At 27.7% G+C, this 13,667-nt stretch overlaps 1 protein-coding gene across 1 annotated transcript; it reads right to left on the bottom strand.

Moving 5' to 3' along the window:
- Window positions 1-1,358: 1,358 nt before the first annotated feature.
- On the bottom strand, window positions 1,359-13,319 carry LOC107172924 (uncharacterized). Its single transcript, XM_015523246.2, has 9 exons — window positions 12,975-13,319; window positions 12,569-12,654; window positions 10,022-10,127; window positions 7,349-7,413; window positions 7,228-7,263; window positions 7,039-7,165; window positions 3,371-3,456; window positions 1,913-1,940; window positions 1,359-1,825 (listed from the first exon to the last, which is right to left on the bottom strand). The coding sequence occupies exons 1-9, from the start codon at window positions 13,042-13,044 to the stop codon at window positions 1,767-1,769; spliced, it is 663 nt and encodes a 220-aa protein (XP_015378732.2). The 5' UTR covers window positions 13,045-13,319; the 3' UTR covers window positions 1,359-1,766.
- Window positions 13,320-13,667: the final 348 nt, after the last annotated feature.

Raw genomic sequence — 13,667 nt, 5'->3', positions numbered from 1 at the left:
TCTATTATTATTATCATCGCCGCCAAACCCAGGTCGTCCAGGTCATCGTCGGTCAATCATCAACACAAGACTTCAGTTGATGTTAAGATAGTTCTAAGTACTGTCCCTGTTTATTTGTGATCTATGTGGTCATTGCACCAGACCAAATCGACCACAGAGACGCTCTCCCCATAATATAATTAGTTTGCATCATCACAATTCTTTTGGTAAGTATTGCCTATACGTACAATTTCAGGCGAAGGCACATATAGTTGCCTACCCACTACAATAGTCGGCGTTAGTGGCGACATTGGCCATATTTACAGACATACACTGTTCTCGGGCATCACTGAGTGGTCTTTCGGATCGTCTTTACTCAGGGCACTTTTAATTTAGAATTTCTAAGATCTATTGTATTTACAATAAGGTGTGGTTTTTTATAGTTATCAAAATTCTGTGTAATGAAAGTGTTCCAATTTTTGACACCAGCATTTTTTCTGATAAAAAGTGAATCTAGTTGGTAAGTTTAGGAGGAAAATTTAAAAATTTCCTATTGTTCTTAATAATGTCAGAAAAAAACAAATGAATAATGTAAAAATGAGAATTCTTATGCAAATCAAATTTTTAAAGAAACATTTTATTTTTTTATGTGATTCAATGAATACCTTATACACACTCATGATTTTCATCAAATACTTTTATTATTACTTTCTAAATATAAAAATAATTCATTAAATAATTTATATTATTTTATAGTTAGAAATTCATAAAAATGTTTTTTTTTTTTTTTTATTGATAACATTTGAAATCTTAAGAATATTCCGCACAAATTTTTCGTCCTTAAAAATATCTACCAGAAAGTTACGCTGTTTAAAGCGAAAAGATGTTTGGAATTTTTTTAATTTAATTTTTAGATTAAATTTGATTATCTATACATGCTTTACATTTTATAGGAAGACACTACTAAGAATCAATGTTAAGAATGCAATGATTTATTATTGAATTCAATTATAAAACATCCATTACAATTTATACTCGACAACTACTGTCCATAAAAGATACCTCTTATTCACATTTTAAAAATTAATTTTCCAGTGTGTTCCATCTTCATTTTCATACCCACTAAATGTATACATATCAATTAACTAATAACTATACATTATTATGAGAAAATAAGAATGTCCTTTCAAATCAAGAGCAGAAGAAGATTCCATTCACATTATCTCTTAACGTAGGTAGTCGTATTTAGGTTAAAAAATATTGCTTCTAGGCTTCTTGTATATAAATACATATACATTCAAACGGACTGACAAACGTATCAATAGTTATCGTTTGTGTTAAAAAATGCAAGACATCGTATTTTATAATAAGAAAAATAATTTTAAAATATAAATTAAATTTTATTTAAATAACAATAATAATAGTGTACATAATATAGATATTTGTGAGAGTTACATTATAATACAACATAATAATATAATAACATATAAATTCGTGTACCTCAACACAGTTCATATAAAAACGACAGGATTTTTTTATGGATAAAGTAATTAGAAATCAATAAACAATAGTAAAATTAAAAAAGGTGGGATTATAATTCCGTACAGTTAGTTATTTTTTTTATTTTTTGAAAACCTTCCAAAAGTTGGTACTTGCAAAAAAATAATAATAATAATTAAGCTAAACGATAGATTTTAATTTTAATAAACTAACTGAAAACGTGTGTATATTATATCTTATGTATTCTGAAGTCAATTAGCGCAGTAATATCATTAAGTTGCGAATCATTAGTTTGATGTTGATTTTTGCATCCTGTATCGGTTTCGAGTCTTCTCACATTTTTTGGCTAAAATTAAATAAAATAAAATTAAACAAATCATTATTATTAGGTATTTATGAGGGCACGAGATAAAAAATAAATTCATTAACTTACTAGTTTTAATCTTATCTTCAGGACAGTTCTGAAAAAAGAAACAATCAAATATTACGTTGGTATAGCAATTATAGTGATGATGGCTATTAATCGTATTTAAATGTAGTTTATAAGATGAAGTGGTAGGTCTTAAATTGTCAATGCATCCAAATTATATGAGATCATATTATTATGTAAGAGAAATTAAATGGTACAAAAGTAATCACCTGTAAAATGTATGTTCCATATTCACTATTATATTAGTAGTACGGGGTTATTTTGAATGAAAAACTTTATGTACCATAATTCATGTATATTATAATACATGTATATTTAATGGCTAAGTAAGTAGATAAATCAGTATTATGAAAAAATTAAAAATATATTTTCAGTTTTAAGAAAAAAACTAAAATGTATTCTCTTGTTAAATGTAATATAATATGTAATATGTATATATAATTTATATATATCCATTACCAAGTTTATAGTATTTTCATTTATTTTACAAACGGTAAAATATTTCGTATTTATAAATCGATTAGAATATATTATATTCAATTCAAATTTATATCATAACGATACATCGATGGACAATTTTTTGTGATTTTATTTATGATTGCAACAAATATGAATACAAAACTATGTATATTATTATCTTGATCATCGATCACAAAAATAATATTAAGATTTGTTTCACCAGTATTTCAGCTGAGATACTTTAAAAGGATTTGATTATACTATTTCCAAAATATTATATTCTTATTGTAAACACTCGCCTCATTTAAGACATGCATTTTAATCCCTAATATGGCCATTAAATTATTTTGTCAATATTGAAAATCATTATAATATAGTGAGAAAAAATTTAGTTTGCCAATATTAAATTTTATTATTCTTCTGATACTTTTGAAACAGTGTTTACATTTTCTTTTATACAAAAAAAATGTTATAAGCTAAATCATGGAACAACAAATTGAAGTAAACAATGCTCGTTATGAACTCATATGTATAATGTGCCTAGCTTAAAACTTTAGGTTGAAAAGAATGTCTAGATGTCCTACGAATATATCTCAAACTGAATTTTCTCAATTGATATATATATATATTGGTTTTGTGTTGAATATTAAATTCTATAGATGATTTGTTAAGTTATTATTATAAGTAAATCTGAAAAATCGATGTCTTAAGTCTAAGTCCTAAATATTGTGATTACATTATAGGTTCATGAAATTCTCAGACTCATTCACAAATCAATGTTCGGGTTTTCATTAGGTATTATACTACAAAGGATTTTAATGTTGGTTTACTGTGTGCCTTGACTCATGAAATAATATTACTTTTATCATACCACCGCAGTCGGTAGTATTTGTATACGTTGTTTTCGGATTACGGAACGAATGATTAATTAATAATATTATGTACTTGAGCTTGAAAAAAAAAAAAATAAAACTAGAATGTGCATCATTGTTTTACACTTACCGATTCATATTGAAACCACAGACAATGTTGGAATTGTACGTATACTGGATTACACACGTTTTCTTTATCTTCTGCTGGCCACGGTACTGAAACAAATCATATTATGATATCATTAAATTGTAATATTTTGTTGGTATTATATGTATCTGTTGTTATTTGATTGAAAATATTCAAGTGATTAATCGATAATCGATCAGTCAGTTGCAGTGTTCGATTGAATTAATAATTTAACAAACTAAGTCGAGTTAAAAGTTTGCATACTAAACTGTTTTAATTTAATTCAAAACAAAGATCAATAGGTAAATAGAAACAGGGTTTATAACAGTATTTATTTGTGTATGTTTATGAATTAATGTAATAATATAAATATTATGCTAGTCATGTAGCAATGCCCTACATTAAGTTGAAGCAATCATGCAATCTAATTTCAACGTCAAATATATAAAATGATACAACAAATAAATGGAATATTGTATACAAATCGAATTTATCCATAATAATTGTATTTATTGTTATTATGATTATTTTTACTATACTATTATATTTTCCAACTAATTTCATTATTGAATAGCAATAACAAATATAAACGAACCATGATATATTAAATATAGCATATTGCGTCATGTAATTCTGAAAAAAATTAATTTTCATCGAAATTGGATGATTGTATTGTAAATTAGCATATATCATTCAAACCAATAGAGGGTGCCTATTTTAATATTACAATTTATTATTCGATATTATGGCTCTTAAAATGTATAATTATAGAGTATATCAAATTTTTGGTTGTTTCCATTTGCCAATGTTAAAACATTGCAATTTATTTTTATTTTTATATCGTTAATATAGTATGAGATTCGTAGAGAATAACGTCATCTTTAGGAAAGACTAATATTTGATTACTGTTGTGGAATTTAAAGTAGTTATTAAAAAATATTAGTATATTGATATAATTTTTTTTTTTGGTAAATAAGTTTTTTTTATTCAATCTGATTCAAAAAAAAAAAAAGAACAATTGATGGTAAAGCTAAAATAAATAAAAAAAAGACAGATTAGACAGATTGTAGATGCCTTCCAGCAGAGGTACTATGACATAATAAAGAATTTTGCTAGGCTAGCAAGTCACTACACCACTGTCTTTTAAGTATTTTAATCGAGTTGCCTGGGATGGAAGCAGGTGAAATTTTGGATATTTGGGGATTCTTATGGCGTGCTAAGCGGCTATTGAAATGTTTATAGTAATGTTTGATATTACAGAGACAAAAGACATTTTAAGATCAGAGTGGAGGGTTTTGTAAGAGACATAAAATGGTGCTTTTAGAATTGTACGTAGGGTTCTAGATTGGAATCTTTGAATGCGGTTGATGTTGGAAGTTTTGGCAGCGTCCCATTATTGGATCCCATAAGTACAGATGGGCCTGAGAAGGAGTTTGTGGAATAGGAGCTTATTGGAGAGCTTCACATGTTTGAATGTAAGTGGTTGAAGGAAGCGGAAACGGTCATTAAATGAACGGGTTTTGCTTATAATTTATAGTTTCCAAATGAGACGGCGGTCAATAAGAATACCAAAGTATTGTATACACTGGGCAGGAAGAAGTGAATGATTATTAAGATAGACTGTTGGGAATATTCTATGGCGAAGAGTAAAGGTGTCGTGGTTGGATTTACTTTCATTCATTTTTACTCCCCATGTTTTGTACCACAATTCAAGGGAGTTGAGATGATCTTGTATGTAAGAAGACCATAAGACAGGATCTGGGCTGGAAATTAATATGGCTTTGTCATCAACAAATTCGCTGAATAGATTATGGGATGAAGTAGGCTGATCTGAGATATAGAGATTGAAGAGAAGACAACCAATTACTGAGTTTTGTGGTATGCCTACTTTTATTCCAGTAGAAAAGGAGGAACCTACGCGTAACGGAAAAGAACCGATCTTCGAGGTATGATCTGAAAATCAAATAAGAGTGGCTAGGAAAGAGATGTTTTAATTTATAGAGGAGGCCTGAGTGAAAGACTCTATCAAAAGCTTGAGAGACGTCAAGAAAAGCACCAGTGTAGTATAATATTTCCTCAAGGGCAGATGCAATTTTGTCAACCAGGCGATGAGCCTGATGGATCGTGGATTGACTGTTGCGAAAACCAAATTGAGAGTCAGATAGTATTTTGGCTTCCTCAACTATTGGTAATATTCGTTTGAGAAGTAGTTTTTCAAATAGTTTGGAGAGAGGTGGAAGGAGTCTTATAGGTCTATATGAGTAAGGACAGTCGGGTGTTTTTTTTGGTTTTAGTATGAGTATTACGATAGAATATTTCCATAATATAGGAATGTAAGATAGATGAAGCATAGCATTATAAATCTGGGTTAGGAAAATTATGATTTTCCTGGGAAGGTATTTGACAACTTCCAATGAAATAAGTCAAAGCCAGGAAACATTTTGGGTGAATTTTTTTAGATTAAATTCAACTTCACTAGGGCGAAAAGCTCTAGGAGGAATATATATTGGAAGAGTAGAAATTAAATAGCTATAGTAAAACTTCTTAGATTTTTGTTGGAGAAATAATAATATTATGGTGTGGTTGAAAAGTGTTGGATAAGTGATTCGCAAAAATGGTGTAATTTTTTGGTGGCTTTTCATAAGGAGCTGTCACTAACAATGAGAGAAGAAGTGTAGTTTGTGTTGGACCAGATTTAAGGTTTGCTAGCAGAAGTTTCAATTTTTGGGTAAGTGCGTTGTAGTAAGATTTGTATATGGGGTATCGTGATCTTTGCCAAATAACGCAAAGTATATTCGTATAAAAAAGTAGATGAGGGAAAGGTTTAACATGCGAGGATACAATTTTTACTGAAATTGATATAATCACTTTATTTTTTTTTTTTGGTTATCAAGTTTTTTATAATATTTTATAATAATTTTGTAAGAAACATGATAAACTAAAAAAAAAAAAAAACTAGAGTGAAAAATACTCGCGTTCTCAATCGATGAGCGATATTTTGAAGATTGTGTAAGATTTGATTTGTTAACTTATTACGGTGAGAATTATTTATGTATCCAGGCTAAAAACAAACATATCTATATATTACATACATATAATATGATATCAGTTTTAAAAGACTTTCAATTTCCTACCGGTACGCTAACACTGTTAACCATAATGAGGAGTTTGCCGATTTTACATGCCTTATATTACAAAGCAATTTATTATGTGGAAATCATTTTGCTAGGTACTGTCGACTCTCGATCATTAGAAGTTGACGAGACTGTTGAAAAACTTCGAATTACCAAGAGTTCGAATTTTGAGTATTTTGAAATAACGAGAGCGTGAAAAAAAATTCGATTACTAAGTCATGAAAAAAATTTGACCTATTTTACAAAACGCACTATTTTCATAGTACTAAATTAAGTTTTTAAATAAATAGCTTGTGAGAAAAATCAATTTGACATAAGTTAATATACCTTCATACTGGTTCTCGATGGTTATGATCTTTGTTAGTCTATATTTTACAGATAAATGTTATATAATTTTTGGTTTTCGTGTGTTATTTTTTTAAATAATTAGGATAAAAGCCTCGTTTGATATCGGGTTATCGGGTATTGTTTTTTTGTGATTTTCTCTGCAGTGTAAAAGTGCATAATATAGACAATAAGATATGTAGGTACACTTACTGTAGGTCTCCTCGAGGCATTTGTCCAAGGCTTTTTGCCCCACTTGTTTCTGCCACTGTTCTTTAAAGACGCTCTTCATTGCGTAATCAGCTATGAACGTTTTGTTCAGTGAACCGTCTTCGGTGAGCTAAATTAATTTTAAATATTTAGTTATTTTATTATTATTATATTTAACATTAATTTCCATACCAATTTATTTTTCTTGCCAATACATTCATGCAGGCACTGAAATAAAAATTAAATATAAGTGTTACAATTAAAATAGATGAATGAAATAAGTAAATTAATAATTTAAAAAAAAAACACTCACAAATTGCTTCTTTTTGGTAATCTTAACCGCATCGGCGGAAAACAAGTCTTGTTTGGGTGTAGTAGCTATAAAATCGCCAAACACTTTAATATTGAATATATGTTCTTTTTATATATTTTTATTTGTTTTTTTGATTAAGGGAGGAGAGGTTATTGGTATTTGAAGCTATTATGTTTTACGTTATAACGTTTGAAAGTAGTTTCTTAGGAGGGTATGACATTTTTTTTTCTAGAATTAACTATTTTTTTTTAACTATCAATTGTTGTTAAATAAAAATGATCCATTGTAATAATCTATTATTAAATACTTTTATGGTTGATATGTTTACAATATTTTCGTTTCACTTACACTTAAAATCATATAATAACACCATATAATTATTATAGTTGTTGTTAGCTAGATATTTTTGTCTCGAATATTATTTGGTGGGTGGTTATTATTTTACCTATTAATCTTATACTAAATGTAATTTGGCATTAATTATTTTTAATATTTGCGTTCACCTATATTATTCATCCTACTTTAAATACATATTTACATCTATCATGAAAAAATACAAACCTATGACCAAAATGCAAATAATTTTAAGCAAAAAAAAAACTCCCGTTCAAAGTGTAATGTTCATTTAAATGTTTAGAACATAATACACTCGTAACCCCATGCGGTTTCATGACACAAATTTGCATATAAAATATGCTGCTAATTAATTTTTGTGTACCTATGTTTATAATACCAGCAGCGCGATATTGTTCTATTATTATGTTCAACAATTTTCAAAAACAAAACATTAATCATCAACTTAATACTCAGCACACCACGCACCATAGTGTAGACTCGAAAGTCGAAATTTATTAATCTGAACATGTACACATTATTATATTGCACATTGCACACACTGTATATATATATTGTATATTTCACGTTTCTGACCGAGAGCCGAGAATATTAGTTTTTGTTAATGTAAAATTACATTCATGTTATTCAATGGTAATTTCACAACGAAATATTACTTCAATATTATATTCCAACATGATGTTCACAACATTCGCTTGTGTATAGTCTAGATTTTAATCCCAAACTTGTTAATTTAGATGAAGGGGATAATTTTATTCAAATCCTTTCACTGATCCCATTTTTTTTTTTTTTTTATTCGAGTCTACCTAGGTACTGTACATACAAAATGAATTTGTGAAAAATACAAGTGATCGTTTCATATAATGTGTTTATAGATTTTTGCATGGGGACAAGTGGTTAAAATAAATATTTTACAGTGCACGATCGATACTCAAACTTGTATAATTATTATTTAATAATGTTGCATTAAGATTGTACAATCAGAGTGTTCTGAATTAGTTTAATTAAAATAATAATGAAAACCTGTAGTTAACATTTTTATGCATCAATATCTGTTCACAGTACTAATCAATAGAAGCAATAAAAAATAATATTTGAAGTAAATTAATGGAAAAAGTTATTCGACGAGGAGCCAAAATACTTAGTCCGAAGGTGTTTAAGGGAGAGTTCAAATTTTTGTGTTTCCTTGGAATTTTTATTTAAACAAGAATATGGAATAAAGGAATATAAAATATTCTAATTTTAATATTCACTTGATTTAAAAATACTTTTAAAACACAATACGTGTGATATGAATCTGTTATATTTTATATTATCATAAATTATGATTATGTGTAATGTCCTACATGCTATTTATTTTTTTAAATATAAAATGTGAATCACAGAATTTGTTTTCAGTATAATAGAATGTATAGGTGGACATTGATCAATAAATTACAATTATTTTTATAGGTAAAAATAGTTTACTCGTTAACTTAACTCAAACAACTTGTACCAACATAATTCAAAATCCCTTTTTAAATTATTAAGATTACTTGTAATTATGTGTGCTATGTTTTTCTGAAATTTTTGTTTTGATTTGATTAGTTAAGTTGAATGACCTCTGATTATAAACGTTAAGGAGAAAGCTTAGAGGTCAGAAACGCAAAACCTTCAAATCCAAACTATAAAATAGAAAGTTTTAACTCGGACTTGTTCCGACGACGGGATTAAATTATTAAAATCTCATGTATTATTTACATATTCAGCTAATATGTGCCATACTGTTAAAAATAATAACGTTCAATAAGTTTGTTTTACAATCAATTGTTATGCATAATTATTTTAACCTTGTTAAAATAAATACTTGTATTAGATACCCATGTACAAACTATTTTTTTTTCATGTGAACTGATTGAATGGGTTAATAACGTTAGATTCATAAATAAATAATAAGATTGTTTTTTTGTTTTATAACACCAACAGTTGGTAACCAACTACTGGTAATTAATAAGAAATTAAAACATAATGACAAAAGTATTGATACTCCATGTCATAGTAAAATTACTTTTAATATAAAAGTGATAAATGTTGTTTATAATTAAATATTTGAAAAAAAAATAGTTTATTCCTAAAATTTAAATACGGATTAGGAATTCTAACCAAATTAGTACGCCAATTAAAACATGGTAAAGTATAAAGATTATAAGACATTTTTATTTACCTATATTATATATTGGAATGTGCAATAGACATTTATCTATATGAATTTAATTTAAATAAACTTTGTTCACTAAATACAAAATTGACCGAGTTGATTTTGAACATAATTTAATTTACCTGTAACCGTCGCAAACTTCTCGGCTACTTGTGCGTAACACTCATCAGCTGCTGCTTTGTCTTTATCTCCGAATCGCTTCATTGAATTTTCTGGGCCACAACATGACTTGAAAAAAAAGTTTTTTTATTTTTTTTTGTACATATACTAAAACCTACACAACTAAGGGGTTTTATTTTAGTTTATAAATTCTTCTATTTTTATAACATTGCGACGAAGAATGATTTGTGGTCAAAAAGTCTCATTAAGTTTTAGTTGGAATTGTTACCAACGAAATCAAACGTTAACCAACTTAACCAGCCTGAATGTTTCTATAAAAAAAGTTCAGTGATACTTGATGATTTTGCTGTACAGTTTAAAAACAATGAATGCTCAAAAAACGATTTAATTTCTTTAACGTTAAAATTTATAACTTATACATTATAAAATTTTAGTGTTTTTTTTTCCAAGAAAATAGTTATCAAGCATAATTGAAATATGCGTCTTGAATATGAATAAATCAATATTATTATTTTTTTTTTTTTTAAAAAAATTAAATATTTTACATTTATATATTTCCGCATAGGCATGGCTCATAATTTACTAACTATAAGAAATCATTTATTTCCTATTAAAATGTTATATGAAATACAAAAAACTTAATACCTATTTTATATTTTTTTTCCAAAATATTTTATTACACTGGTAAACCTAAATGTTATATAATTAATATATATATATATGCAATAACTTTAATATTTTTTTCCGTTGGTGACTTGATAAAAAACTTTTGTAAGCACTTGCGTTGTTTTTGTCTCCTATTCCATAAAAATTACATAGGTTGGTGACATGTTGTATAGAAGAACAAGCATTACTATTTCATTTTTTAACCAAGTTTATTGATCTAAACTGTACTCGACAAGTTAATTAAATTCAACTACTCAATCGAATATTTTACTTAGTTAAATCAGACTAAAGTTTTTACATTGAGTACTTCACAAGTCTTTAGTATAATTTTCATAAGAATTAATTAAAAATTTAAATAATTATTCAATTTGTTTTTTTTTTCTGTCCTAAGTATTTACTTCTGTACTGAATATAAATAATATAAATTTTACGATACGAAGACAATATAAACAATTTAAAATGCCAATTAGATTTAAACTTGCTTTTTTAGAACCGAATAAAGCATATTGATGTTTATTTTGTTTAATTAAAAAAGAAATAATAATAATAATTACCTTTCAAATGAACTTATTTTAATTTATAATTATAAAATATTATGTTGGAACATAAGTTGGTAGGTACCTTTAAATAAATAATATTCGATTTAAATAATAAAATGAATACTTATTTTTCAAAAGAAAACTTTAAATTAAGTTACATTTTATTTTTCCAATATAATTTTAATGAAAGTAATCTTAGTACAATATAGATATTATGTTTAATACTAAGTTTAAGCTTACCTTTAAATCAATATTTTTAAAATTTATGTTACATTTTTAAAGCTCTTTGATTTTAGATTACCTAGAAATCTGAACTAGTATATTTTATGTCATAGGAAGTTTAATTGCAAAATTAGATCAGATTTGTAATCATTACAGTTTGTAATAACTGAAATATGTATAATTACCACCTGTATTTAATTTATTTATGTAGACATTATAGAAACAGTCACATACCTCTATTTATTTAATAAACTATTCAAAGTTCTTTGATAAAATATAAGTAGGTATAATATTATATCATCATAAGTCTAACTCGTGTAATTTTATGATAGCATTTTCAAAAATTGTTTACGTTTATTTACTATTCAACAAAAACAATAACAATATACGTAAAGGCTATGCTAAGTTTATTATCATTTACAATCTAAAAAAATAACTTTTAATTAATTGTAAAAATGAATTATTTTCTTTGAGCGACTAAGATAAAAGTTCATTCTTTATGGATTATGATCCAAACTCAGGGAAAAATTTCGAACAAAACTTAACGGTTTTATTATATGATAGCAATTCTAGTAAAAGAACTTTTACTTTTTCAATTAAATCAACTAGGACGATGGACTAAAATTGTTATTTCCAAAAACGTCCAATATATTTTATGTGTATCACAATGGTTGATTGTGGTTGTATTTATTGAATCAATATTGTTATAAAATGAAAGTAAGATTATCAAAATGTGTAATCGAGTTTTTACGATGTAACATAAATAAATGATGATGTACACGGTATTATTATACTGTACCTACACATATTAAAAGCGCTTGAGAGAAATCTGTTACACTTAACGAAGTGCGTTTGACATATTTTAGCGAAAATTATCTACCTTTTCTTTTGAAAACCAGATCATATTTTTGTCCACTACCATCATCAGATTATAGGTTAACTTCAAATATTATGTTATGATAACGAATTGGATTTAATGTTTAAGAATATTGTCGCATAGATGCTGGTATAATATATTATAAATTAAAATATCGTATATTATGATGTTAATCTATACCGTCTTAGTGTATCACATTATATTAATCGTATATTATGTTATAGTTGTATAAATACACGGGTTACCTTCCTGCTGGCTTGTTTGCACCGGAAAAAGTCACTGTCTTCAGTGTCCAACAGCTCTTTGCCCCGCCTTTGGTGACTGGCAGCCGCTAAAATCACACGAATTTATTATGGTTAGCATAATATTATTATACAGTAAAACTACAACAGAATTGAAAAATAATGAAATAAATTGCTGTCATGGGGTTTATACATATACAATTATTATGGTATCATAATTGTTAACTTGTTAATTACCTTATATTTAGCTTAAAAAGGTTTAACCTAGCTTATTAAGTTTCTAAATGTTACTATTTGATGTGTTGTTTATTATGCTGAATTACATCACATCATTGGACTATACCCTTTTATATACATCAATAGATAAATAAAATAATATAATAATATATTATAATTGTACGCCGCTTACCAAAAATGACAGTTATTTGAAGCAAGACGACGGCCATAACCATGCACTTGATCGTCGTAGTGTTAGACATTTTTATTGACGTTTTTATCGTTTTTATCGTTCGTATGATATGTAATGAAAATATTGTGTGGTTTATTATTCGATACTCGATGATACACGACAGTCAGACACGTCAGGGTGTACAGAGTATTCTACTGTGGTGTGATGCGTTACTCGTATTATATACCACGGTACAAGTCTAATAATAATAATATGTTAATACTTCAGCGGATGTCGCTACGTTGAGGACGAGGGTTCGACGAAATATCCACAGAGAGACCCACAGCAAACTGAGCAGCGATTTAGTTGCAGTTAAACACGTCGCTGGTCGGAACCGGGAATCATCCTGACGACACTTCCACCTCTCCACTCCCCCACCAGGATCTGTAGTCACAGCCACTTTACGCCCTCCACTCGTCTTTATGACGCAGCCGCCGTCTCCGTTCTTGACCCAATCTTGACGTGTTATACATATCATTATACCGTACAGATATACTATAATATTATCATCTGTACAGACACGCAGACGGCACCGGACCCGAGACCGATGTTATTATGCATCTTCCATAAAGACTTCTGTGCCACGAGGTCGTTGACTTGTTCAGAACCGGTCACGCGCAGCTTAACCCTTCAATTGCGCCCTAGTTTCGGAGC

Source organism: Diuraphis noxia, unplaced genomic scaffold (assembly GCF_037042655.1).
Source record: "Diuraphis noxia isolate RWA-SAM2 unplaced genomic scaffold, SU_Dnox_SAM2 contig0001, whole genome shotgun sequence".
NCBI classification, from domain to species: Eukaryota; Metazoa; Arthropoda; class Insecta; order Hemiptera; family Aphididae; genus Diuraphis; species Diuraphis noxia.
This window is presented reverse-complemented; position numbering and strand designations above follow the sequence as displayed.